General features: G+C 37.4%; 4 protein-coding genes across 5 annotated transcripts; 1 reads left to right on the forward strand and 3 right to left on the reverse strand.

The window, feature by feature from the left end:
- Window positions 1-425: 425 nt before the first annotated feature.
- Window positions 426-3,545, reverse strand: LOC135619651 (CBL-interacting protein kinase 18-like). The gene is made up of 2 exons (XM_065121865.1): window positions 3,370-3,545; window positions 426-2,326 (listed from the first exon to the last, which is right to left on the reverse strand). The coding sequence occupies exon 2, from the start codon at window positions 1,994-1,996 to the stop codon at window positions 647-649; it is 1,350 nt and encodes a 449-aa protein (XP_064977937.1). The 5' UTR covers window positions 1,997-2,326; window positions 3,370-3,545; the 3' UTR covers window positions 426-646.
- A 7,803-nt stretch (window positions 3,546-11,348) lies between these two features.
- LOC135618236 (transcription repressor OFP1-like) lies at window positions 11,349-12,541 on the forward strand. Its single transcript, XM_065119104.1, has one exon. It carries the CDS (start codon window positions 11,570-11,572, stop codon window positions 12,404-12,406), a length of 837 nt encoding a protein of 278 aa, XP_064975176.1. The 5' UTR covers window positions 11,349-11,569; the 3' UTR covers window positions 12,407-12,541.
- Window positions 12,542-15,093: 2,552 nt separating this feature from the next.
- Window positions 15,094-19,741, reverse strand: LOC103995405 (superoxide dismutase [Mn], mitochondrial). Its single transcript, XM_009415986.3, has 6 exons — window positions 19,370-19,741; window positions 18,204-18,250; window positions 17,984-18,109; window positions 17,811-17,867; window positions 16,446-16,523; window positions 15,094-15,327 (listed from the first exon to the last, which is right to left on the reverse strand). The coding sequence occupies exons 1-6, from the start codon at window positions 19,683-19,685 to the stop codon at window positions 15,235-15,237; spliced, it is 717 nt and encodes a 238-aa protein (XP_009414261.1). The 5' UTR covers window positions 19,686-19,741; the 3' UTR covers window positions 15,094-15,234.
- Window positions 19,742-20,346: 605 nt separating this feature from the next.
- On the reverse strand, window positions 20,347-26,484 carry LOC103995404 (UDP-xylose transporter 3). 2 transcript variants are annotated; one of them, XM_009415985.3, is made up of 8 exons: window positions 26,248-26,484; window positions 25,994-26,151; window positions 24,704-24,888; window positions 24,263-24,330; window positions 22,900-23,032; window positions 22,480-22,641; window positions 22,135-22,407; window positions 20,347-20,749 (listed from the first exon to the last, which is right to left on the reverse strand). In XM_009415985.3, the coding sequence occupies exons 2-8, from the start codon at window positions 26,112-26,114 to the stop codon at window positions 20,633-20,635; spliced, it is 1,059 nt and encodes a 352-aa protein (XP_009414260.1). In that variant the 5' UTR covers window positions 26,115-26,151; window positions 26,248-26,484; the 3' UTR covers window positions 20,347-20,632. The 2 variants fall into 2 exon arrangements, with proteins under 2 accessions (XP_009414260.1, XP_009414259.1); XM_009415984.3 differs by having other exon boundaries at window positions 25,994-26,164.
- Between the last annotated feature and the right edge of the window lie 1,384 nt (window positions 26,485-27,868).

Consider the following 27,868-nt stretch of genomic DNA (forward strand, 5'->3'; position numbering starts at 1 on the left):
GAGATTAGGCAGGCAGATGGAGCACTATTGGTGACAGCAGTACTTCTGGGTATCTGACCTAATCATGTTCATGGATTTAAAATCAAAGGAAGCATCTCGACATCATTGGTTTGGTACTACAAACCAATAATGATACATCATAACAATTCTCCATGGCTCCACCTTTATCTGTCATTAGCTTTGTCAAATGGGCCCTGATAATAATGCTGCACCAACCATGAAACAAGAAGAAGAAGAAGAAGAATTAGAAGAATCTTGGGATGTACTCATGAAACATAGTAACATACCACGGTAAGAGAATATTCCATTATGATGAAAAATATGGAACCGCTAAGAGAATCTACTACTAATAATTGCATTTAATTTGAACATGGCAGTAATCCTCGAACAAAGCATGCATAAAAACATTCGAACAAGTTATCGAATTCAAACACAACACAGGACCACTCGAACTAGTTAAATGAAGTTTACATGCACAGGACAACAGAGTAACAGTTTAGACAACTTGGATGAAAATTCATAATCTCACGAGACTACAAAGCAACAACAAGAAACAAAGATAGCAATGACAACCATACAGAATTTTTGGAGATCACCTAATCATGAAATGCATGAACTCTTATTACTACATCAGAAGGTTGAGGTTTTAGCAACATGGTGAAGACTGCTGCTGCTGCTGCTGCTCTCCTTGCCATGCCCAGACGATGTCCTTGAGGGCCGGTCTGATGCCCTGATTCCACAGTTTCTGGTACTCCAGAGTATCTCCATTTGTCTTCTTTATCTCCACCAGATGAAATGACGGAGTGACCTCGAAGATCTCTGCATCAATAGCCAGAACTCCCTTTCGCCCTAGCTTGGTTCCTTCCATTATCAACACTCCATGGTCATTCTTCTTCACCTTTAACTTCAAAAACCTCGCAACGTCCTCCAGCTTGGAGATAATGGTAGCGGCTGATTTACCAGATATGAATCTTGCTTCTCTCTTCTGGTCGGTCTCCTCAAACAGACCTGAAAGATCAAATCCAGCCGAAAGAGAGATGATATCGAAAGCATTTAAGTTGGTGAATTTCCTCATCTGCCTCTCCTCGGTCATATCTGTATCAGGGGAGCTAAAAACTTCGTTCATATCAGGTTGATCAATTTCTTGTGTTCCTTCACCATTTCTAATTACTCCTTTATCAAGTCCTTTTCCAAACCAAGGATTTTCCATAATCTTTGCGATTGAGATCCTGGTAGTAGGATTTGGGTCAAGAATGCGTGATAGCAACCTCCTAACATCCGAAGGGAACCAACAGGGACACTTAAATTCTGCTTTTGCAATCTTCCTATACATTTCCATGAGATTTGAATCATGGAACGGGAGATAACCAGCCATGAGAACAAACAAAATCACCCCACAAGACCATATGTCAGCTTTGGCTCCATCATATCCCTTTCTACTGATCACCTCGGGAGCAACATATGCTGGAGTACCACAAGTTGTGTGGAGCAAGCCATCTTGTCTCTTAGACTCAGCAAGAGCACTCAAACCGAAATCTGATATCTTTAGATCTCCATTCTCATCGAGCAAAAGGTTTTCAGGTTTCAGATCACGGTGATAGACACCTCTGCTATGGCAAAATTCCACGGCATTAATCAGCTGCTGAAAATATCTTCGAGCCACATCTTCCTTGAGCTTGCCTTTGGCAACTTTGTTAAACAGCTCGCCACCTTTCACATATTCCAGGACAAAGTATATCTTAGATCTGGTAGCCATGACCTCATAGAGCTCTACAATGTTTGGGTGTCTTACCATCCTCATGATTGATATCTCACGTTTGATCTGATCGATAAGCCCAACCTTTAACACCTTCTCCTTGTCAATCACCTTTATGGCAACACTCTGAGAAGTCTTTATGTTCCTAGCATAGTAAACTTTGGCAAATGTACCTTTCCCTAACAATCTTCCAACCTCATACTTCTGCATCAACACAGTTCCTCTATTTTCCAATTCCATCTTATGAATAAGCTAAACACAAAACCAATATGATGTGCTCCCGCTTGTGAGATGGCACCTTCTTAAGGGCGGGATCGTCAGCGTGGGTGAGGTATCTCAACCGTCTTCCCCGATGTCGTGGTCTAACACGACATCCTTTCGAATATTCCTAGCTCCACTGTGGCATTGAGCATGGAGCGGAGACTGGATTTCATGGCGCCCTCCGATCTCATCAAGAATGAACAGTAAGAGCTTAGCTGAAGCAACACTAGCATTAATATTAGGTAAAAGTTTGTCAGCGTTCAAGCACATCTTTCAGCATTCCCTTGTGTTCCAGTTTTCAGCAGGACACTACAGAAATTAACAGAAACCAAACTTGCTTCAATTCCAAGAAACATAACAAGACTGAATTATTTTGAATCAGAGCAAGCAGGACTAATAAAGAAAAGCAGCCTTTGACAACAATACGGAGCAAAGAAAAGATATGCAAATAACAGCATAAGATAGCAACAAAGATAATCTTGCACTAGTAAAAATAACCCTTCAAACTGGAGAAGATGATAACAGGTTATTCTCCAAACTCTGCAATCGAATTTAAGACCACAGAGTTTACTAGACTTTATTTTTAAAGATTGATCTTTTTATTATACATAAAGCATAGTCGAGAGATTCGATCTATTTCAAAAAAAATTTTAAAAAAAAATTGATCATGCAGGCCTGTTTAAGAATCTATAAATGTCAACAGAGAAATGTATACTCTTATCAAAGGAATCATTAGAAGAAACTAAGCGACTCTGTTGGTAATTTCTTCGCAAAATGAACATACGATAGATTAAAGCAGCACTGTGAGCACAAAGGCTGCATCAACAGACATATAAACGAAATCCTTCGATAATAGAATAATCTCAAAAGCAGAACTCCATATCTAAACGGATCAAGATCTAACAAACTAGGTGAACGTTGAAACTTTTTTCTGTAATGTGGAAAAAAAAACTTTTTTTTCGATAAATATCGAGCAAAAATAGATTTTTAGCGGATCACTAGAATCAAAATTGTTTTTTTTTGGGGAATCGAAACAAAACAAATCAAAGAAATCAACAGGAAAAACGGCACGATGCAACCGAGTTGTTACCTCTATGCGCAGGAAACAGATCGGGATCCACAACAAACTAGTGAATCTAGCGCCGAAATTTTCTCATGCAAAACCGGTAACATTGAACCATAAGAAGAGAAAAGAAGCTTCTATACTGTGAAAAACAACCCTTTTTTTACCAAATCATGGAGAAAAAATTAGATTTTTAGCTTATCCCTCGAATCTAATTTGGTTTTTCCCGCATCCAAACACAGTCAAGGAAATCGCCATGAAAAACGCCAAAATCCGATCGAGTCGTTACCCTTTCGCGCAGGAAGACCTCAGGGGAGATGAACAACGAGCCTCCGGAGATCCAAACCGAGATCCAGGCAGAGGAAACAGCGAAGAGAAAGAGGAAGGCGAGAAAAGCCCAAGATTAACCCCCCTTCCCTCCCTCTCTCTCTCTCTCTCTCTCTCTCTCTCTCTCTCTCTCTCGTGATTGGCAGCCACCAACCTCTGACAACCCACAAAGTAACGTTGTACACAAATAGCCATCCTTTTCTTGAAGTGTGACAACTCGTGCCATTTGCCCCTAATTAATCTATTATGAATCCCTTAATGCACAGTTATATTATTATTATTATACTACGAGAATATAATAAGATTCATCAGCTCCACTAATCCATGTCCGCCAGTGAGGTTGGTGGCGACTAAGAACAATAACTCATCCAAATGACCTACTTAATCATATTTATCGAACCATGATCTGTCTTGACGGGGGGCGAAGGGTCAGCAAAATATCGAAGCCATACGCTCGTTGTGGACCGTAAACGGTCGACTGGGGGTGGGGGGCCCACGTCCCGTTGGCAGGGTGGCGCTTGTCCGCTCGTGCGGGACCCGGGTAGGACCCACTATGTCGACGGCGCGCGTGTCGTCGTTCGCACCCGGGCCCGCGCGCACGGGAGGCGACCTGGAAATGGACGAGCGAGATGGGTTTGGTGATGCGTCTTGTCCGTCGTATCAATCGATCGATCTTGCAAAGCTATTAGAATCGCTTTCGTCGAAGATTGGATTCGGACAAAGAAGGTTCGACCGAATGACATAGAAGAAGGTTCAATGTCTGTGTTTGATGATAATTGTTGGTGACAATTCTGGTTATCTGCGACGTCAATTGATTTGAAAGAGCCATCGGAATCGTCTTCATCGCAAGATTGGATTGTTACAATAAAAATCGATCGAATGATCACAAAAGTTTAAAGTATATTTTGGATGACACTTAAGAAGATAATTCTGATTATCTACGATCTTGAAGAGCCATTAGAATCGGCTCAATTGAATAATCTCAATTAGATCGTAAACGTAATCGACAATATCCCATTGATATTTAAGTTACAGTGGATTTAAGATAGTGTGATATCAAAAAACAATTTTTGAATGAGTGAGTAACCAACGTTCAAACTTGTGTTGAGTTAGGATTAATGTGACACTCGACTTTTCGCATATCATATCTCTTAGTCGAAGCTGATCAATTCCGATCCGATCTATCGATAGTGATGATTATTCATAGTCGATAGTTTTAGTAAGAATCTTTTGATGTTCAACTTTTAACTTATCGTGCCCCCATATCAACCATCAATCTTTTAGTAAGAATCGATTTATTCGGGACGATATTATTATGGATTCGATTTGTCCACATTCTTTACCGAAATATCTATTACGACTCTGCTGAAGTGATGTTATCTGAAAGTTACATCCACTTTGGACCAATAAAATGTTTGCCAAGCATCGAGTGGTCGAGAGCTGGATCGACAGCTACATTGTCCCAAATCTATGAGCCGATGTGACCACACCATCAAGATATCTCTCTCACAGGCATTTGGCATTTGTGGGGGTATTTGCTTCCTTTGATGTCTTCCATGCAATGCAAGCACGAGTCTGTCTCTACCATAAGTATGACCTGACAAAGGAGGAAAGCTTTCGAGAATTGATGAGATCTGCACTTCATCCCCATTGAAGACAACAAGCAGCAACTTTGTGATGCCTTAGTGACATGACTAGTATATGTCGATAATTTATAACTGTGATCAAAATTTGTATTTATATAAAAAAAAAAAAAACACTTGTAGCATTACATCTATTAATAAGCTTAACAATCAGGTAAATATTTGACCATAGATTCATAAAAATCTTATTATAATTTTATTAATCATATTGATGTATAAAATAAAATTAGGAAGAGCCGACGGACTCTAATTTTCTCATTCTTCTTTGATTCCATGTAGGCGTAAAAGATATAAGTTAGGAATATCATGTTGAAGGAAATAATGGTGCGAATTAGTTCACTAATTTCGCTAAGAACTCTAAGACATTTTGCTTTTGACGATCTTTGACATTGTGGTTTGCCTTAGGATGCAAACGATTATACTATTTTCAATCTTAATTAGTAAATATTTTTCTTTTTCTTGAGAAAAAAAAGATAGGAATATAAGAATACTATTGTGTAGATATAATGTAGTTTATTGTATTATATATATCGTAAATTATACTAATAATGATGTAAGCTCTATGCTGGATAACACCTAATGTTGCTTTGATTTGAACACAAAAGACACCCTCTAATATAAAGAAATAACATAACACGGATTCAGTAATAGTAATATTGGGGGGTTTGTCCGATTTAACACTATACCGGTTCAATAGAAAACCGGTCAGCCGAACCAAGTCGCTGTGAGGAAACAACTATCCTTTTGGTATGAGGATATTTTGATCATTGGAATATATATATATATATATATATATATATATATATATATATATATATATATATATCCGAGAAGAACCTAAAATGTAGGATATTTCTCTACAAATCATCCTTGTTTTTGTTAGTTATTTATTTAAAAAATATTTGAGCTCTAAAAATGAACATCTAACGTCACGGAGAAAATGGTTGGATAGAAAAGGATTTCCACACTTATAACATTTTGATTTTTTAATTTTCAATTAGTATTCAATGATATCGGTACTTTTAGTAGAGGAACCGAGGCCAATAAAACCTTGGCATAAATATGAGAGGATGAGATCTTGACACGAGTAAAAGAAGTTTGTGAATGAACTTATATAATTTTTTTGTTCTTTCGTAAGCCTCAAAAGGTGTCGTTAATGATAGAAGGTTACTACCACTATATGAGACTAAATATAATCAATTATGATATAATCAACGGTAACTAACTTATTTTTTTTTTTTACTTTTTTTAAATTCACTTAAATAATATAAAAATATATTAAAAGGGGTCAGATGTAATAAAAATGTCTAAGAATTGTTTAACATGTTGAACCTTTATTGTTCCTTGGTCAAACCCTTGTGTATTGGTTGATTTTGATATACCAACATGTGTTACACCAATATATATTATATCGATATTTAGTAGATGAAGCTTTTAGGGGGAAGCTTTTAAAAAGGAAGAAGATAAAAGAAAAAGAGGAGATGATAGAGGAAAAATGAAAGAGAAGACATTGTGAAAGAAGAGGATAGAGGAAGATAGAAGGAGAAGAAGAGAAGGAATTATACTTATGTATGGCAAACTTTTAGATTTAGTTAAAATTAATTAAGTTGTGAGGTATTTTTATATTATCCAATCACAAAGGATTAACTTAGAGATAATATCATATAGGTCCCAAAGAATTTGTACAAAAAAATTTATTAGCTTAAGAAAACGAGTGATAAAGAAGTTTCGATATCTTACAAAATAAGGTAACTTTAGAAATAATTTAGCAAACACTTAATGTATTAGAGAGAACAGAGAGGAAGAGAAAAATAAGGATTTTAAAATATAAAAGATTAGTTATAAGTCCATAAATAATTGCTCATTGGGTGTCTCTGACTTGTTAGTAAGTTTCCATATGTTTTACGTACAAATTTATGAATCCAATCAATGCTCAACTCTTCCCAAAGCCTTATCTCATCTTGTATCGCTCGAGTGATTTTAAGGTGTTAAGATAGTTGATATTTTATACCATATATATATAATATATAGAAAACAGATTAAAAATAGATTATTTTGATATAGTTTTACCTATTCTAATGAGCGATTGCCCTACAACTTTAGAACCTATTCATACATATATTTTTCAAGCAATAACATAGAAAAATAATATAAAACATGTTACTAAATATTTATACAAGCAAATGAAAATAATGAATGATTTATTAACAAACGTGTTAGGCGTGAGATAACCGTCCATGATAGGACGATGAGTCATGGGTTGACCCGTGAGATGGCCACACGAAGAGAAATGAGAAAGGTAGTGTTCTTGGTGAAGAGGATTCATATTGTCTATTTTAAGATTTGAAGACTGATAATATATGATGCCTCGATCAATACATGCCGTCCATTTTGTATCAGCAAACCGTCGATCAATAGAAATAGCATTTACACACCACCATTTTAGCTTACGTTACTTGCCATGCCAATACTACACGCCTCACCAACCAAATCCAACGCATCAAACACTCCTTAGTTTCTTGGTCGTCTAAGAAGACATTAGACTTTGTGATCACCTCAATCACAATGTCATGAAAGGCTTGTCGTTCCACTTGCCTACTCAAATAAGAACACCTCGATTCCTCGCTTACCCCTTCATTGACTTTGACTTTTGGCCTAGTTTGATCCCCTTGTTTCCTTGCAACCTCTGACTTTTGTGCTTCCAACGCATCAACATACTCTTTGTCATGCACTTGAAATGTCAAAGTTAGGAGAAGAAAGAGCCGATCCACCTAAAACTTCAAACATGGCTGTGAGTTTGACTCCACTTTTGACTTGCACGTTCCCAAGTCAGACTTTGGACACATGAATCACTCCCCCCTCCTTCAAAGTCTCGGAGGTAACCAAAGCTTTAAATTCTGATCTCCCAACACTTCTCTCTTCATCTCTCTCCTTTGAACTGGTCTTTACTCTTCATGGCCTCTACCATGGTGTTCCCGAGAAAAGCCATCGCTGTCATCTTGCTTCTTCTGCTTGTCTTCCTCCATCCGTCCGCAGCCGCCGCAAGGCCTTCGGGTTACGGTCCTCCGACGAACCGACGTCCGTGCGACATGGCGAAGATGACCACCGTTGGCTCAAGAACGGAGACGGAGAGGTATGGGAAGATGTTCTTCGTCAAGCTTCCAAGAGGGGATTTGCCACCGCCTTCTGGTCCGAGTGATGGATCCAATGAGACCAAGAATTGAATGGAAGAACAACTCTGGCTTCTTCTCTTTGTGTTCCTTAGGGTTTTTGTTGCATGCATATATGCACACAAACATATACACTCTTCTTGTTGGTTTCTTATATATGCAAATAGCACAGTAGAAGGGAGATTGAAAGCTGTATAATAACATTTGTGGCATGTTCATTTTTGATCATATGAAAGCATAAAAAGTATGTCATTTAAAGATAGATTTGTTGTTGTCTAATCTTTATTCATGCATGAGTAAAACATGAGTTGTTCACATGCACACCATCAAATTAAGATATGATTTGAAGTACAACACACTCTCCAAGTTAGGTGGCTAACTAAGATATATGCTTTTGCTATCTTTTTCTCTTATCATAATGCCACCATCAACAATAAAATGTGATCTCCGTGACGTGATGTTATTTAATGTAATGAAAATTTCTTTCAAAAAAAAAATAATGAAATATTATACAAGCATATATTATATAGTAATATGGTGTACATCAACATATAATAAATCCAAAATTATCTTTGGGACTCATTTATAAATGAGATGTGACCATGTGTTTGTCCATACCCAATGGTTGTGCCCATGGTGGCCTAAAGCCAATGGACAAATGAATTAGGACCTCATTTTGTACTGTGGTCCTAAATTGAAGGCATTCTCAAGCACAAAATGTGTTTTGTTGTAACCTTTGATGGAAGAAACGAGGCACAAAGTTAGGGTGGTAGAGATTGAATTGGAAACAAACAAGGTTGCTGAAGAGTCTAAATATTTTTTGGGTGTTGAAAAATCCTTGAGATGGGATATGTATCTACTCATACCTAACTAAGTATTCTATGTACTATAACAACACAAATCTATTTACACTCCTGTCTAAAAATTCTAAATCAATATGGAGGGATCGATTAAAAGTAATAGTCCAATCGAATAAAGGACCAAACCTCAAATGTACACCAAAAGAAAACTAGATGGATAATAAAGTAGAGAAATGAAAGGGAAACTATATCTTTGTTATAAGACATTCAATTCACCCTACTCTAATATCTTATCTTATCTTATACTCAAGAAGTAAGATAATATGCTTATAGCCACATAATTAAATTAGAAAAAAAAAAAATGTAGTCATCCTTAGTGTCCTATCTTAGTTCGATCGACCCGAAACTAGTGTCATTAGGTCGAATCAAGACTCATATCCTAACCAAATATTTCGAGTCAAATTTGAGTTAGGAATTGGATTTGTAAAAAGTTAGATCAACAAGACTTATGGGTTTGAGATGGCGATTCATACATGTTTCGAGTTAGGTTTCGGGTTATGGTAAACGAACGATTTAAATCCCTAGTTTAGCTATTGCTTTTTTTTCTTTTTTTTTTTGTCATAGAATTAAGAAGAGTATGAATTAGTCGTACTATGTATTGGCTGTTGACCGAAATATTAACTCAAGATTTTGGGTTGAATCGATGTACAATCTCTCCTTAAAATAATAATAAAAATTTGGCACAAGCTCAGCCTTGAAATCATGATAGGAGAGTGAGCTCCAATTCATGGCAAGAGGTGAGTTGCATCGAGGTGGACATCAGTTCTGGTCCCCCTTCACATGAAATGTGATCTGCTTCAGCCAGCTTGGTTTTAGTTTCAGAGACGAAGGGGTGCAATCCTCACACTGAGCTGTAAAGTGGTGAGCTCTCAATGAAAGGAAAACTCAGAGAAGAGGTCTGCACTCTTGTAAAGAGCTGTTCTCCTAAAGCTATGATAGCAGGAGAATGATCAAGTGGAGCCTCCATAGCACTCTCTTCTTGCATTAGTGACATTGGACCCTCTCTCTCTCTCTCTCTCTCTCTCTCTCTCTCTGAGTATATTTTGCAGGTATATATCAACTTTTAGACTCAGCTCTTTTAAGGAGGTAATGTAGAGGGATTGATCTGAAGATAGTCCTACCTCTTGAGGTATATTGTACGATGAACTTGACAGGTAGTGGAGAAACAACATCCAAAGCTAATATGTTAGAGATGCATCTGTTGGCTTTCTGCACTTGTGCTTCTAAAATCAACTCACTAATTTATCTAGAACTAAAAGAGAATTTTAATGATACATGTGCCTGTTCTACTGAATGTAATCTACAGTATGCATCTCTCCTGCACATGTTTACAAGCATATCAATAATTCAATTCAACATAGTGTCATTCAGACCAATAAAAGTTTGGTGATCTATGTGTTGTTGCAGGAGCAGCCAGCTGCTGTTTATGACAGACCAGTTTGCTTTGATCCTGTGGTTGATGTTGTGTTATGGCCAAAGTCATGGAATCTATGAATTCCATCCAAATTTAATATCCTTTCTTTTTTCTTTTCCTTCTTTCTCTTCAGCAGAAAAATGGGTAGCATTATTCCATGAAATAACTGGAAAAACATAATGTGACAACCTTCTCCTCTAGCTAAAGGAAGAACTCTGAGAACATAAATTTTGAAAAGGTCCCAATCTCTGGCCTAATGATAGCATAATCTCTTCAACTTTCCAGGTAAGAAGGCACATGAGGGTGCCTCTTTGGCACCTTAATTAATCTTATCATCAAGACTCATTTGATGCACACCATAGAAACTATATTCCTTTAGATGTGGAACACTCCTTTAATGTGGTTGGTTTCCTGTAGATCTCATTCTGCTAATAGGAAAAGGAAACCTATTTTGTTTCTTTGGCAATTTCTTTTGCTTTTAAACTCCTAATATACATGAATTCTAACACATTAATTTGCAGAAAATTTTGCATGCATAACACTCACTAAATGACATATATTGTTCTGATTCAGGAATCCTTTGACAATAACTGCAATACAGTTGGCTGCAAGAAAACTTAGCATCTGCAATCTTTTGGTGGTCTACCAGCACTCAATGATTATCTTCATTGCTGGTATTTCAAATTCTTAGAATCCTACAAATGAAAGATGAGGAACTGATTTCTTTGGATCTTGTAATCCATAGATGGCATTTTCTTCGTCCATCTACTCATGGGTTTGACCCCACCATATACTTACGGACGCAACCCCAACCTTTGGTCTTCCTTACATCCCAATCTCAACTACCATCTATATCAACCTCAACTCCAGAAAACAATGCATAAAGCTATTACCATACAAGACCTCCACATCACAGAGACAAAGGTCCTTCTTTGAGAGAGGTATAGTTTGATAGAACTAGTTCTACTCCTTCATGTGTTCATCAACTACTTGACAGTGAAGGATAGGATTCTGAGGTCATTTGTGTGTGTTATCTCCGTGAAGGACATCCTTGTGAAGATTTCAGTTGTCATAGATGGGAAAGTATAGGTTTTGGCTGTCTGATATGATGTCAAAGTCTTGGTTCAACAAGCTTAAAGATATGGGAAGAGGAAACAGAAGCCAAAGCATTCATCGCTCCATGAAGAGAAGCCAGTCTTCAGCAACAACCGCAGCTTCCGCTGCAACACTACCTCCGGCGAGACAGCAAGACTGCCTCCCCAACAGAGCCTCCTCCTACATCCCAAGCAGAAGAAGAACACCAAAACTCCCTCGCTCTCCCATCAACATTAAGGCCTCAGACACCCACTTCCCTCCAGGAGAGCCGAAGACGCCGAAGCGGAAGACCCGAAGAAGGCCTCTCAAGCCATGCGCCAGTCATGACGATGATCCTTGTAAGCATGTAACCACAAGCTCTTCCACCATGTTCAAGGAGAATGAGGACTTGGAGGTTGTATCGGAGCTGAAGCTCGCACCAATCCTGACCAAGCCAGTGGAGAAAGAAGCACGCAGGGCTGCAGCAAGGAGATCGGTGTCGGGAGTTCATGGAATCAAGGTGCGGCAGAACTCTCCAAGGGTGGGAAGCAGGAAGGCGCAGGCTGGGAGGAACCACAACGCCGCCGCATCCGAGGCATCAATGCGGCGGAGAGCACTGCTATCCGAGAACTTTGTGGTGATCAAGTCATCCTCGAGCCCCATGAGGGACTTCATGGAGTCGATGATGGAGATGATCGTGGAGAACAACATCCGCGAGCCCAAGGATTTGGAGGAGCTGCTGGCCTGCTACCTGTTCTTGAATTCCAAGGAGTATCATGAAGTCATCATCAAGGTGTTCGAGCATATCTGGTTTGCTCTTGGTGAAGTAAGAATGTGACTACATAACTGTGGCTGCAATTAAGAGTTGCAAGAGAGGATTTGTAAGGTTGGATTATACTCCAATAGTGCAGTAGTTTCTTTTTGAAACTTGTTGGAATTGTTCTTGTATACATAAATCTCTCCTTTTTGATTGCGTGCTTCTGTTCCTGAGATTGGTTGAAATATCTTACAAGCAAATCATGATTCCTGTAATCATCAATCATCATATGGTAACAACATAATTGAATTAATTCACCCAGTCATCATGTTTCATGATGTATTGTAAATGAACTGATATGTCTCATACCACATTAATTTTCTAACTTAAGTTTGGTATATATATATATATATATATATATATATATATATATATATATATATATATATGTATGCAAGGGAGTAAAGACAAATTTGTTTGGAGTTTTTTTGTTGTTTGAAAATGAGTGGCCACAATCAATAATGAATTAGTCATGTTCTGGACATCATTACAACTAAAAGATCAAAGAGGACAAGTTGGTCACCCATTCTGTATGTATCCAGTGGTCCAAGAAGTTTCTGGACACCTACATGCAAATCCAATACTCTCTCTTCTCTCTTTCTCTCTGTCTCTCTCTCTCTCTCTCTCTCAAATCTATCAGACTGAAAACTGTGGGAAGTGTCCCCTTATCCAAATTAAAGCATAAGAAGCCATGTAGGAAGGATGAAGAAGAGATGTTGTGTTTGTCAGTGGGACAGCTTCAACTAAAGCTTTGGAAGAGTCACCCCTGTTGTAGTTAAATTTCTTCTAATACTGACCACTCCACCTTTCGATGTGATCAAACTTCTTTCAACTCTATTCCACCAATGATATCTCAACACAAGAAGTAATTCTTTTTTTTTTAATTTCAAAGCATATTTCTTATATTGTTGAATAAAGAATGTTTATAGAATACATAAGTTGTTTCTTCGAGTTCGCTGAGACACTCAATTCTCCATCAATTCCATCACACCCCCCATCGTCATCGACCTACTGATAGATTAATGAAATGGATTAGACCTTTCAAGGCATGGTGGAGAGAGTAGAACTAAATATTACAATGGGAAATGGATTCTTTCAGACCTTTCAAGGCTACAGTCCATATAGTATGTTTCAAAGTTTCTTGTTGTGTCCCACAACAAGAAAAAGAGGCTTTCAGCAAAGCAAACCACAAGAGGGAAGCATGAATGCAACAAAAGCTGCTATGCCCATGGAATGCTTGCGTACCAGGCAGTGGACTTTATACCTTCAAGGATGATCAAAACAACAAAAAGGGGTCAGCCTTGAGCCGCATGAAAGAGGAAAGAATGGTCAATTAATTTAGGTTTCTTATGGACAGCACTCACAGCAGAGAAGAATGATCCCTCGAATCTGAATTCACCAGGCACCCATGCATTTCATATCTTCCTTTTTATTTCTTTGCTTTGCAGCACATACTGTACAGGCTAGGAATCAGAACATAGTTTACGGGCTGGAAGTCTCCCAGTAGCAGAATAAGTAACTTGAGCATGTTGGAACTGTTAAAATCCTGAGAGATTTATGCTTCATGTTTAACTGAAAATTTATATGTTAATCTTGATATGCTTAGGTAAACAATGCTGGATTACTGCTCTTTACTGAATGGTACTCTGAATTCATTCACAAGCTTGTCTCTGTTCTTGAGTTCATTGCAAGTTGGAAGCAAGAAGGTCTCCAGTTCCTTGCAACATTACAGAACATGAACATTAGAGAGCCTTATAATTGCCACAAAACTGAAATCGATGATCATCTACCGTCCGAATCGTGGATTCTTCTCCGGTAGGGACATCAAGGGATGCAGCATGAAGGACCACGTAATAGATACCAAAGACAAAGAACGAACTCGAAGCTCTCTTATCTCATGCAGTATTTGGTGGCTCGTGTGGATGATCCAGAATGTAGTAGTCCTCATTTCTCTCACTGAGTTCTTCCTAGCTGCAGAAGATGCAAAGATATGGAGTTGTAAGTGTAGATGATCAAGATATTAGCAATCAACTCTCAACGACAAGTGAAGAATTGGATGCTGCAAGTCCAGTTATTATACTACCAAGTGAGTTAATATGAGATGCTCGTTCAAGCACACTTCTTAGATCCAAACTTGGTTGAGGTTGCAGACAGAATGAGGTCCACAGTGTACAGGAAAGAGGCCATGAATGGGCAAGACAAAATGGAGTTTGAGAAGATAGCATAACTAAACCAAAAACTGCCAAATAATACTGAGAACATAGTATCAGTCCTTGTTGTTCTTCTGGTTCCTGGAGGTCCACAAACATATGTGGTGTCCACAGATACATCTTCCTCCTCTTCTCTTCTCTTCCTAGCACTAGTAACCAGTTGCAGGAGTTAAAAAGAGTGTGAACCTGAGGGGAGAGGATGAAGGTGAATGCTTCATCTGTCCCTGTATGAAGATCATATGCCTTGGGCCCCAAAAGAACAGGTTGCACCCTGGCAGATTCATTCCTTTTCTTATATGAAACACATTGCAAGCCTTCAATAATAGTTGACCAATTATAGTTCTTGATAGTTACGGGGGTCAAACCTGCATCATTTGATATCATAAGAAAATAAAAAAAAACTAATTGTCGACCGGTAATAGTTCTTGGCTCGATCGATAATTATGAGGTCAAACCTGTTTCAGATAACTAAAAGGTTAATTCTAAACACGTCTCAAGTTTGCATGGAGGTGCTAAAGATTAATGAAAGGCAATGAAATGTACAGGGACAAGCCCTCATTTATTTGATACAGCGGAACAGTGACAACACACACAAGACTTGCATACGGGAAAACTAGTCAGGGGAACAAGAAGGGCACATCAGGCAGTCTCTTCATCGAAAACTTCGCTTGCGTATTTCCAATTTATAACCTTCCAAATGTTCTTCAAATAATCTGGCCTCACATTTTTGTACTGCCACAAAGCAGAAAGTTGATAAATATAAACATAATACACATGAAGACAAAGGTCATGACAACAATTCCTAGGAGAAACACATCAACATCAAGAACAGTGAGGCATCAAAGCAAGACTGGGAATGCTCCAAAGACAGGGAAGTAGACTGACGTTGCATAAATGAACTTCCAACAATCCAATGATTGCATCATCACAGGTGATCAGGTGCATTAATAACAGGAAAACTGATCATGAGATTGACATAATTGTCTCTTTGGCTAGAAAGGAAAGAGTTTACATGTGAGCTGGTGCTAGTTGAAAACTTCTTTGCCAAAGATTGAAGAGCGGAAATATTCCTTTCTAATTCATGATGGACAGAGCAACTTATACTCCATAATGGGCAAGGTAGTTTTGCTGTGTTATGTAATAACATGAGTCTTCTAGTATCCACTACTTCACTATAGCTTCTTACTTAAAGTGAAAGAGCATTTCATGCTCTTGACCATAATAAAAAAATATGACAAATCAAGCTATTGGTGAGAGTCTTATGCACTGGATCATCTTGTTGTTACTTAAATCATGGATAAAGTATTTGACATATTTTAATGATAGTTACATAATTTAATATTATATAAACATTAAACGAATATAATATATTTAGCAAACTGTTTTTTTGCAAGAAAAAAAAAGTATTTTCTTCATATGTAACTAAAGTTCATTGTTGCATGAGCTTAAGCTAGATAACTCAATTGGCAACTATCTTCTAAGTCCAGTATGAAGTTGATTTCATGAGGTTATAACAAAAGATACATAGAGAGCTATGTTGTTTTAAAGGATCATATCAATTTGTCAAAGAAGTTGATGTGAAATTTGATAAGATCCTTTTCTAGAAACTTTCGTTTTGGATTCCTGCACAAAAACAATCTAGTCACATGCTAATGAAGACACATGTATGCACGAGATCACACATGCAGAAACAAGAGCATTCATAAATGCATGTATGCAGATTCTCCGTACTAATGCAGGATCTTGCAAGCTTCCAAAGAATGATTGCATCTCTATGGACCTATTTCTGCATGCCTGGCAGCCTAAAAATAACAGGTGGTAAACATATAACAGAAGAGGTCAGTATGTACCTGCAGGTAGTATGCATGTTCCCACACATCAATGCCCAGCAAAGGAACCAAGTTTGCACCTTTGGTCACTAGTGGATCCTGTAAATAAAAACAGTTAGCCAATTGTCTTTGGACATATACACAAAACAAAATAAAAATAAAAGACTAAAGCATAAAAGACAAGAACCAGAGGCTGGAAGTTATTAAAATAAAAGCAAAGTTACAGCAAATTTTTATTTAACACATTGAACAATCATAAATGACAGATAACAAAATGGAAACTCATGTTACATGTCTGAATCAGAAGTGTTTGGTTCAAGTTGGCAATATAATTACAGGCAGGTATCAGCAATCTAGCCACAGTATTCAGGTGGTAGCCAGTAGTGTTTAGAGTTCAATGGAACAGACCACATAAAAGAATGTGAGTTTTACAAAAAGAGATACATAAATATATCTTAACTCTCAACAATTTAGTCGGCTATATCAAGTAAGTTGTGTCAAAGCAATATTTTGTATAGCCTAGAATTATTATTCTAATCATGTGTTCCATTTTAGGGAAATCAGCCTGAAGTAACCAGTATTTATTTAGTTAGTTATTGAATGATGATTTTTTTTTTTTTTTTGGGCTCTTTATTGGACAATATAGTTGGCAAAATCTACTATGATTTTAGAAAATTGGTGATATATATTTCCCAAACAAACAGATTTAGAAAGTTAGTAAAGTGGGAATAGACACCTTAAATAAGCCATCTTAGACCAAATATTTAAGTTGTAAATCCCCCATAACCAAAGGTTTTAGTGAACCACAAAATGGACACAGAACTTATACTTAAAACTGGCCAATCCAACTACTAACTGCAAAACAATTTTAGACAACTAGTAGGCCATGCATTATGTAAAACATAAAAATAAGCTCCTAAAGCATAACAATGTAAATCCGCATGGCACAAGGTCCTTATGTTTATAACCACAATCTTCTACTACATGGATCATTTCGATCATATCAGATTCATAGACTTCAATTGTCTGACCAGATCATATACCAAATAAAAGAGCAAAATTCATGTCCTTCAAAACACTAACAAACTTGGAGGAAAAAGCTTTTCAAATGTGCCACGATAGCACTAAAATACAACTGCAAAAGTTAACAATGTATAGAGAAGAAGCCTTATAAAAGTGATTATGTTCAAATGTTCAATGATTAAGGAAATTCCTCCAATGATCCTTCAATCATTCTTTTTTAACCAACCAAAAATGAATAACAAGGAACAAAATTGGCTCAGTTAGACTGGCTTTAATGTAATGACAAGCACAAGGAACTCAAACCATAAAAAAACCTAAAGCTTTGGGGGATAGAAGTATGTTACTCTGCAGAACAGATTTTACCTGATTTGCAGTGGTTTCAACACAGAGTTTCTTACTTCCCTTATCCAGAGCTAACCACTGTTCCAAAGTAAGTCAAAGAGAATGAACAAGAAACAACCCAACAGATACACATCAAAAGAAATGGATCATTTGGTTGACTAAATAAAAAAAAATAAAAATATAAACAAACTCACCACCCATCCAGATCCCTGCAAAGCAGCACCTTCTGCATTCATTTTCTGCACCAGAGCCTCCAAAGAACAAAAGTCTGTATCGATTGCCCAACCAAGTGTGCTGTGTGGAGGCTCACCCCCACCTTCCTGCAAGATCATTTCCATAATAACATTTGCAGAATTATAAATATAAAAGAACAAGATGTTCCATAAGCAATAAAACTGGTGATGCTCCTCTTACATTCACAGGCTTGAGATTTTTCCAGAAGATCGAGTGGTTGATATGACCTGAAAGAAAATATCAAAATACATTGTTGAAATAATTCAAATCAAAACACAACAAAAAACCAGTGTCTTCAACTTCAATGACTTTCCAAGTGGTACCTAGATGGCCTTGTCCAGCAGATTATTGACAAATGTAACCATGAATCTGTTGATTCAGGGCAATATTATCTAAAGCTCTGATGTATATCAGTGTTGATTCAAGTCTAATCAACTCTGATGTAACGAAGATTACCAAATCTTGACAATCTATCATGCTCCATATATATATATATATGTGTGTGTGTGTGTGTGTGTGTGTGTAAATGTATGTGTAAATGTATATATCTATATCAGTATGTGTGTATACATGTATATGTATATGAGTATATATATATGTGTGTGTATACATACATACATATATACATACATATATATACATACATATATATATATACACACACATAGGATCTGGAATCCCATCGACAGAATTGGGGCTGCAGTCTTGTCACCTCAAAATTAATCATGGAAGATCTTAATAATAGATCAGCTCCATTAAACATAATATTTGATGTTTGAAATGCTATAATGAACAATAAAAATGGAAGTAATCTGACATATGCATCAAATGAAGAAAATAAGCAGTTCCAGCCGCACAGTGTATATTTTGATTCAATCAACACCGTAGAAGTATCAGAATAGGTTGAGTTTTATATGTACCCATCTAACAATATTTAGATCAAGGCCAAATCATTCCAATCAAAAATTAAATCGTTCTACATCAGACTTTCGTGAATGCTTTTTACACTGTTTGTTTGTAAGAGTACGATGACAACTACAAATTATAATCAAACCATATGACACATGGATTCTAAACGTCTTGATAATTGTAGATTATGTTCAACGGAGTTGGTCTGTGATTTGGATCATATGCATTTGATTTTGAGGTGATGGGTTGAAGATCTCAGTCCTCCCGGGAGGATTATATATATAAAATACGTAAATAGATAAATAAAAATATAAGTGAAATCTTGACAGAACAATCAGAACAGTCTAATGGAGTCTACAGGCGGCCTATAAACACTAATCCAACTCAGATCCAGGGAACACAGAGATAAGGAGAAGAGGAAATGGTAACAGACGAACCTCCACCATTGAACTTGATGGCGCTCTGCAGGCGGACGACCGCGGATGCGTCCCCCTTGGCCACAGCCGTCTCGAGCTGCTCCAGGGCATTGTTGTAGTTGGTGACGTACGCCTGGTGATGCTTCTGGTGGTGGAGCCTCATGATCTCGCCACTGATGGCGGGCTCGAGGGCGCCGTAGTCATAGGCTAGGTCCGGGAGGGCAGCAACCGTGAGGCCCCGCGCCTGGCGAAGAAAACACCGATCTCCGGCGGCGATCGGACGGAATCCAGAAGCTGTTGTGAAGGCTTTCTTGGAGAAGAGGGTTCGGAGAGCCATGGCCGATCGCCCACAAGCTTTGGGATTAAGCCGAGGTGGTGTCACCCTGGCTCCTATTATACGGCAAAATACTATGGGCAACGTCTCAACCATCAATCCCAAAACAACGGCACTACGCTCGTCGGACCGGATCGGACCGGACCGGGCCGTCCCGCTTTAATTTGGAAACCAGTTTGCAGCGGATCGAAGAAAACCCAACCAAATCCGACCAGTTTGCTCGGAAAATATTTTTTATTTTTCAATATCATTTCATAAAAAACAAACGTTTGTTTTAGATGGGATTGTCGATTTATTCTGTATAACTAAAGTTTGTTATAGATGGGATTGTCAACAAAAAAGTTGGCTTTAGATGGGATCGAAGATAATATATTTAAATGATTTTATGGTATTGCATTGCAAAGTCGAGCATAAAACAGTGGTCAATGACAGATTTCCCCAAGAATGAATTCCAAGGCACGGTTTGATTCACTGCACTGGAAGAGTTCTGACGATCTGACAAATTGGGCGTCCCAAAAGCGTGGCCGCTTGGTAGTGAGAAGTCGCATTCTGTGGATGAAGAAATTGCACGAGGCACAAAAGTCTCACTTGCAGATGAAACCGAAATCGATTTAACTCACGGAATCTACCAAATTATTACACCCGATAGGCAAACAAGAACAAGGAATTCAAGATTCTCACTTCATTTCCATGGTGTAATCATAGAGTTTTTGAGATACAAATTGCGGATGGCACCTTATGAAGAAGAATTTGATGCGCTTCACTGAAAGATTGCAAGAATCTAAATAAAAATGCACACGAGAACGTATGCAAATATAAATTGCCTTACGAACTGATTATGCAAAGCTTTTACTTTGATTTCGGAAAGATAAGGGGGTCTTCTCTTCCAACATCATGACATTCAGATAACTTTGGGTCTGCATGTGTGATGGTGTAGATTGGAGCAGATTTCAAGCACGCAAATCTTTGTTTGAGCTCCATACTGTTGCTGTTGGAGCAGCACCATCAGCATCTATGCCAGCTCCACTCTCAGCTCTCATCAAAGGGTCAGAGTCATTGTCTTTCACCTGCAACGAACTCAAAAGAGTTTATTAGCACATGTGGAAGTCATCAATCTTCAGATATAATTGTGTTTTTTTTCAAGAGCTTAGAGTAACACATTTGGGAAATTCCATTCGGATCACATTGAGCATCGCAATGATCAAATCGTTATTGTCAATGAAATTGACACTATTTGTCTAATTAAAGCATCACGAAGAAAACAGTGCACGAAGTGACAGAGTTAATGAGGTCCAAGAGAGTCGTAAAGACATGTAAATCAAACCCTCAGAAAACACCATCTCCGGATGAAGCATTTCATTTACTAGTTAGTTTATCAGTAATCACAAGGTAAAACAGAAGCATCACTTAGCAGTGGCATCTAACACAATATAAGCACAGAAATTAAATTTTGGCCTCTTCGCTAACGAAAAGATGGGTTTTAAATATTCATTGATGTGTCCAAAGACTGATGTTAAGTCACTGACACTAATGTTAACCTTCAAACCATAGGCACACAGATTGAGACAAGCCCAGCTAGCAGGTTTACATTACAAATAATAAAGGTTTTATAAAAAGGGTGAACCAGTCAGTATGTATCAACTCTTACATAATGGTTGACCAAAAACCAGCGTCAAAACATACAGTTTGATACTGCTATGTACGTTGTTCATCTTTTTTGTTTTAATTTTATTCAATGACATTGGGCGATACATGGTAGTAGACCATCTAATATATCAGTATTGTATTGGTCCAATAGATTAGACCGGTACTTAAATCCTTGCAAAAATAATAGCAACTACTGTATAGCTTAAGACAAATATGATGGAATGAAGACCGAAAAGCACATGATAGATTTGCTTTACAAATGACTACCAATAGCATCCACTATGTAGCTCCTTGTGTTAGCCATGATTTACTCAAATAACCAGGTTGTTGAATGCTATAAAGTTGTTCTAGACCATTCAAACCATTTGTTCTAATTCTTGCTTCCAGACATATATATATTGGCCATGATCCTATGTACTATGAATTGCCAATATTTGGAATATCCTATAGCAAGAATTTAAGTGCAAATGTAACATATGATGCCTGGAATAGTTGACACTTACTATTCTGAATGAGATTATCGATCAACACACTCAAACCTGATGCTTCCACATTTTACTTCATATCGATTGATTGTGATTTTTTCAGAAATGAGGTAGCATGAAATACTAATAAAGATGGAGTGACTCTATCAGTCACTTAAACAAGGAAGAATAAGGCCTTGATTCTCTTTTAACATTTCATTAACCCAAGAGGCTCCATTCTCCTCTAATCATTGGATGGCAGGAGCAAAGAGCAGGAGAGAATGCCATGAAGTGCTGGCTAGATTCTGATAATTATAATATTGAAAAAACCATAGCCGTACCTGCAACATCTGAGAAGATGCTTCACGAGCTTTCTGCTGGCCCTCAATTGTGCAGATATAAGAATACAAAACCATACCAACGATTGCAACTGAGATCCCAAAGATATTCCTCCAACTAAATGGATCATGAAGTAAGACATAACCAAAAGTCAGAACCAGGCAAGTTTTGAGATGACCCAAAACTTGATATGTCACAGGCGACGTCTTCCCAATCACAAGAAATGTGCTGAAGTTGACCGAGACTGATATTAGGCATGAAAGCACAATGAAAACCTACAAAATAAAATTCAAGTATAAGATGAGAACTGCATAACTCAAAAAGGAAATTTAAAAGAAACTACTTACAAGAACTTGAGGAGTGTAATTGAATGCAAACACATTCTGGTTTGTTAGAAGCCCATCAAGAAATGGACCAGAAACGAACAGGGTTAAAGCTTGATAAGGGGCAGACTGATATAAAAGTTGGGTTGAGGAGACCTTAAACTTCTTTTGTATAGTGTTTGTCATCTGCAAACCACTGGTTAAGGACTAAAGCAAGAATCAAAAGCATGACTCATTCGGTAAATACAGTTAGGAACAAGTTACCCTCGGTCAACAGTTACATAGAATTATCATGCTGTTATGGTATCATGCTAGCATCTAAACAGCACAGTGGTACATGCAAAAGTTAAGTTCTTGATGCTTATTGCCAGAACTTCAGTAGTTGAGTGTCACAAATGATTGATGAAATGCAATAAATAGTAGAAATTTGTTATATAAGGATACAATTTGTGCAACGCAAGTCGTAACTATTGCTAGAAGAGACAATACAGATCCCAGCAAATTAAGCTGCAAATCTGTCACGGTTGCAATTCCAACACCCAAAAGAAGGATGGAAAGTGAGAACTGAATACTCCGACTGCAACACAAGTATCAAGTATCAGTTAGATAAAAAAAATGATTTAGAATAAATACAACCAAGAGTTGAGTTCAATTTCTACATGTCTAAGCAAACAAAAAAATCTCACTGACCTGGTAAATAACTGTAGAACAAATATATATTTGAACTTTGAAAGATTAACAAATGAGATTTCTAGACTTGTATATGAATACTGCACCATATGGACAAATAGAATGCAGATACCATAATCATCAATAAACAAAACTGGTTGGATTAATGAGTCATGATTGTCAGACTGTGGCTGTCACTTGGTGATCTTTATGCTTTATAGCATTGAAGTGGCATACTAGTCTTTTGCAGATGGAACATGGACATGCAAATGTTGCTTTAGGTGAATATTTAAAAGCAATCATCAAAGCAATCTTTAGAGTCCCTAATGTATTTATGAACCTTTTGAATGTAAATGTGGACCAAGTTACTTGAAACTTCTTCTAGGCAATCAGCACAATTGTCAGCACCGAGATTCTGGCTTGTTTCCAAGGTGAAGACATGATGTCAGGGAGTTAAGTAGAGTTTGGTTGGTCATAGTCCCAATTTCCAGCTTTTTTAAACATCAAGTAGTAACGATACCATTTATGAAATGGACGACCCCATGATGTATATCAAATTGTTCTGGATCAAAGATGTATATTGCCACCGTGAATCCACTTTTGCTGAAGTGTTCCCTCCTAGAACTTCAAGATGGTCCCATTGTGGCGGTTTAAGGTTCAAGTAAGTGAAGTGGAAGTTCACATTGTTCTGAGTCTTCTGACTCAACTTAGGTAGGATTTGCACCTTAAAAAAATAAATGATATTATGCACAAATTTAAAATTAAAATCATTACAGTTCTTGTAATTGTTTTACAGATTACAGCTATTAAAATGAATATAGTGAAATATATAACAATACATTGGTAGAGAGTAATCCTTGGTACAACAGCAAAGTTACTCCTTGATGACAAAGGTTCAAGCCACATAATACCTTCTCGTAGGTGAACCCCCAGTCCCCACATTGGTGGAGACTGATGAACTGGGTGTCTCCTTTCAAACAATAATATAGCAGTATTTTTTATTTAAAGTGCCTTTGTCATTGGACCAATAACTCTACCACTAAGCATAACAATGGGTTTCACAATTATTTTCATCTAGAACTACTAAAATTGCTTAAATACAGTATATAAAAAATTGCAAAATACAATGTATTCATACCTGAACTTCTTCGCCAAAAAGACAGTCTCCAGGAAGACGGTACAAGGAATGATTGCTAGCTTCGTCATCTGGATAGGAAGTATGCCAGGAAGGTACACGAATCAGAACTAGTAAAAAAAAGGAACTTTGGGGAAGAGAGATATAAATAATGCCACGAAGAAGTACTGTAGCACTTCCATGATGGCTGAACTTAAAGATAAACATTAAACCTACAGTTAGAACTACCAGGAGACCAGTGACACATACATGATTGTCCAACTCCAAATATTAAATGGAGTCAGAATGACCAAGATTGATGGCAAAATACATACAGAAGTAGTACACTTGTAGTTTTTTAGTGTCATGCATTCAAATTCACCATAATCTCTAAATACTAATGCAGGAAAATCAACAAACTTCAAAGACAACCATCCATCCACTACTAGAAGAATGTGTATGTACCTGATAAAACCCAACAGAGTTGAAACCCAGGCTTAAATTTAATAGCCCTATGGAGATTCCATTGAGTACTCCAAAACCCAACACGGCCTTTCGATCAAAAGGTTTGTGCTCAAACAGTTTCATCAATAATGCCACATGAAGAGAGCAGAAGGTAACCAATAGATGCCAGCTTGTCAAAGTAGTGGCTGAGAATAACAGAAAACATTATAAACATTCATATTTATTAGCAATATCTAATAAGCAGTCAAATCATCAGACAGTAGCAGTCATCTAAGGATCAAAACAAAATTTAGATCATATTATATTTGCAATACATAATAAATTATGTGGACAAGTCTTTGTGAGATATCAGATTTCAAGAAAATATTTCTAGCAAGAGATAACCTTAAGGAATTTAACTTGCAAACGTGAAATGTTTTCTTCATTTTGAGGCTAAAATAATAAATTATGTGGACAAGTATTTGTGGGATATCAGATTACAAGAAAATATTTCTAGTAAGAGATGACCTTAAAGAATTTGACTTGTAATTTTTTCTTCTTTTTCAGGCTAAAATGGTTATGACATTAATTGTTCAGGAAAAAATGGAGATCAATGAAGCCTGGAATTTTATTTGAAAATTGCAATGTTCCTTGCAAGTGCTACCATACAAGGGCTCTTGCATATAACTTTTCATACTTGATTTGTATATTACACTAATCAAGCCACTCAGTTTTATGCTCCACCGATGCTTCTACAGTGCTACACATCTCGCTTTCAAGTCTTAGTTATGAATATTGTCAAACAAACATCATTCCTACAATACTCCATTGCTTGACAGCAAAGTGTTGTTTGTTTCATCTTCAGATCAATATCAGTATTCAAAAGAAAAGTTCCTTTAAGATTCTATTCTTTGTTTGGTCATATTATAAGCATTTATACACTCCCAAGAGATAGCAGGTGTACACGACTTGTTCAGCAAATGACCATTTCGAAACCTTTGCTAACAACCACACGCAGCTGCACAACCAGCTCCCAATTTAACCATGTAAAAGACCTCTAGATGCTTAATTTTCTGCTGGGTGAATGTTAATCGTGATGCAGCATGAAACAAGCATGATCAACCATCAGCCGATGCATTTCTTTTCTGAATGGCTTATGCCACAGAACAAAGTAAAGACGAAATCATCGAGATCCACACCACGGCGAGTATTACCTAAACGAGTTATACAAGCTATATATCGATATACCCGAAGCATTAGAAAAATCAGCAGAAACCAGAAAAGCGAAATATAGATCATCAGATCTCATACCAAATATGAAGCCAAGGGAGCTCATCAACGCCTTGTTACAGATCACGATCGACACCGACGAGACCACCGACAGGCTCAGCGCTCCGACGGTCCCCAGCTGGAACCCCGCGCCCTCGCCCATCTCCAATCCAATCGAAATCCCCTCTCACTTCCTCGATCTAAAAACCACACCTTTCCCCCATGGAAACAAACATCAAAACCCCCCTAGAAAAGAGACCCAAAATCTCAAATCTTTTCGCAACGCAAGAACTCACCTCATCATCACCCAAGAACCGCGACGAATCCGACGCCCAGCCGGATCAGAGGATAGATCCCAGAAGTGGGAACCCGGATCTGAAGGGAGATGCAGAAGGAACACAAGATCTGCGCCTCTCTCCCTCCGCTTCTGGGGATTGGGAGGAGCAGAGGGCGGGAGCGAGACAGCGAGCGAGTGTCGTGTTGCGCTCTAAGTCGCGTCGCCAAATGTTACTCGCCTTCGCCACCGGCCTTAAAAATGGCGAGCTAATTGCGGGAAATTGGTTACAGGATCCCTTAATCGGTGAAGCCAAACGAACGGAATCCTGCCATTGGAGTACACCGGCCGCATCCAACGGTTGACGAACACGCGATCTTGCCGGTAAGTTTGATCGGATGGTTGGCGTAAAAGAAATCTTTCGGGCAATTTATCATATTGATCCATGTCATATGTTCTTTTTCCATTTCAGGTCCCTCTCACGTCTCTCGCTAACGATTCATAACCCTTTAATTATTTTAATTAATTAATAATTTACTATTTATCATCCGTCTAAATATGCTTTTACCTCTTTTTATTTTCTCTATCTTTAATTAATTATTTTAAAATAATAATTAATTAATACTTTATAATTCATAGTCCTCACCACCCATCTTACCTCAGAGCCTACTTTATAATTCATAGTCGTCGATCTTTGCTCTCTATGTATTCTATCACTCTCTCCTCCTGCGTATTTTACTATCGATGACTCTTCTTATCGTTCATCGTTGCTTGTTATTATCAAGCATCACCCACGACCTACTTCTTAATACTTTCTATCACTAATCAACGTCCCCAACCTTGTTAGTCTGCACACCTTGCAAATTCTCTCCACTACTTGTCACTCTCAATCGTGAAAGAAGAGAAGGAAAAGATGAGAAGTGAAAAAAAAAAAAAGGGGGTTATAGGTAAAAAGTAAAAAAATCTTATTAAAATTAAATTATAAATTGAGAATATGTATCTATTTATAAAAAGATAACTTAAAAATATTCAAGATTCATGGGATTGTAAATAATTAAAAACGAGTTATAAATAGTAATATCCGAAATTAATTTGGGGAACCGAAGAGGGAAAAAAACTCAAGCTGGGAGTCTTTTCGAAAAATTACCAAAATTTCAGCTTTTTTTTAATATATTAATATTAGTATTCAATTGTGTTTAATTAACAGCTATTAAAGAAATGTCACACATTTTTGGTGCAAAAATGTTTTTCCTTAAAAAAGTTCATGTTAAATGGTTTTCTTCACTTGAGTTTTCACGAATATTAATATTCATTTGTATTTGTTCTTGAAAGGTATGGAAGAAATGTCTTATTTTTGGGCTATTATTATTATTTTCTTGAAAAGACTCATGTCATGTGTTTTTCTTTTGCGATTAAAGTCCTTTCCACCTCTTTTGAAAACCAATAGAAGGATCCAAATCTTTAATGAATATTAAGTGCAAAAAGAAAACTAAAAAATTTTCTTATAGATAAACTAAAATCTCATTCAATATATTTTATATCTTAAACAATATACCAAACTCATTTATGAGGATTCATAATCTCATCCGATATATTTTTAAAAAAATATTAATTAAATTAATCGGTAAAGAGTTTAACAAATC

The sequence above is a fragment of the Musa acuminata genome, chromosome BXJ2-8, assembly GCF_036884655.1.
Source record: "Musa acuminata AAA Group cultivar baxijiao chromosome BXJ2-8, Cavendish_Baxijiao_AAA, whole genome shotgun sequence".
NCBI lineage: Eukaryota > Viridiplantae > Streptophyta > Magnoliopsida > Zingiberales > Musaceae > Musa > Musa acuminata.

Excerpts from the sequence above, each read along its gene's own strand:
- LOC135619651 (XM_065121865.1), bottom strand. The coding sequence starts at position 1,996 with ATGGAATTGGAAAATAGAGGAACTGTGTTGATGCAGAAGTATGAGGTT.
- LOC135618236 (XM_065119104.1), top strand. The coding sequence starts at position 11,570 with ATGGGAAAGTATAGGTTTTGGCTGTCTGATATGATGTCAAAGTCTTGG.
- LOC103995405 (XM_009415986.3), bottom strand. The coding sequence starts at position 19,685 with ATGGCTCTCCGAACCCTCTTCTCCAAGAAAGCCTTCACAACAGCTTCT. Across the intron at positions 16,524-17,810 it reads TTGAAACCACTGCAAATCAG|GATCCACTAGTGACCAAAGG; the intron begins GTAAAATCTGTT and ends TTTTATTTACAG. Across the intron at positions 15,328-16,445 it reads AACATGCATACTACCTGCAG|TACAAAAATGTGAGGCCAGA; the intron begins GTACATACTGAC and ends GCTTTGTGGCAG.
- LOC103995404 (XM_009415985.3), bottom strand. The coding sequence starts at position 26,114 with ATGGGCGAGGGCGCGGGGTTCCAGCTGGGGACCGTCGGAGCGCTGAGC. Across the intron at positions 24,889-25,993 it reads CTCCCTTGGCTTCATATTTG|CCACTACTTTGACAAGCTGG; the intron begins GTATGAGATCTG and ends TGTTATTCTCAG. Across the intron at positions 20,750-22,134 it reads CATCTTCTCAGATGTTGCAG|GTGAAAGACAATGACTCTGA; the intron begins GTACGGCTATGG and ends AGTTCGTTGCAG.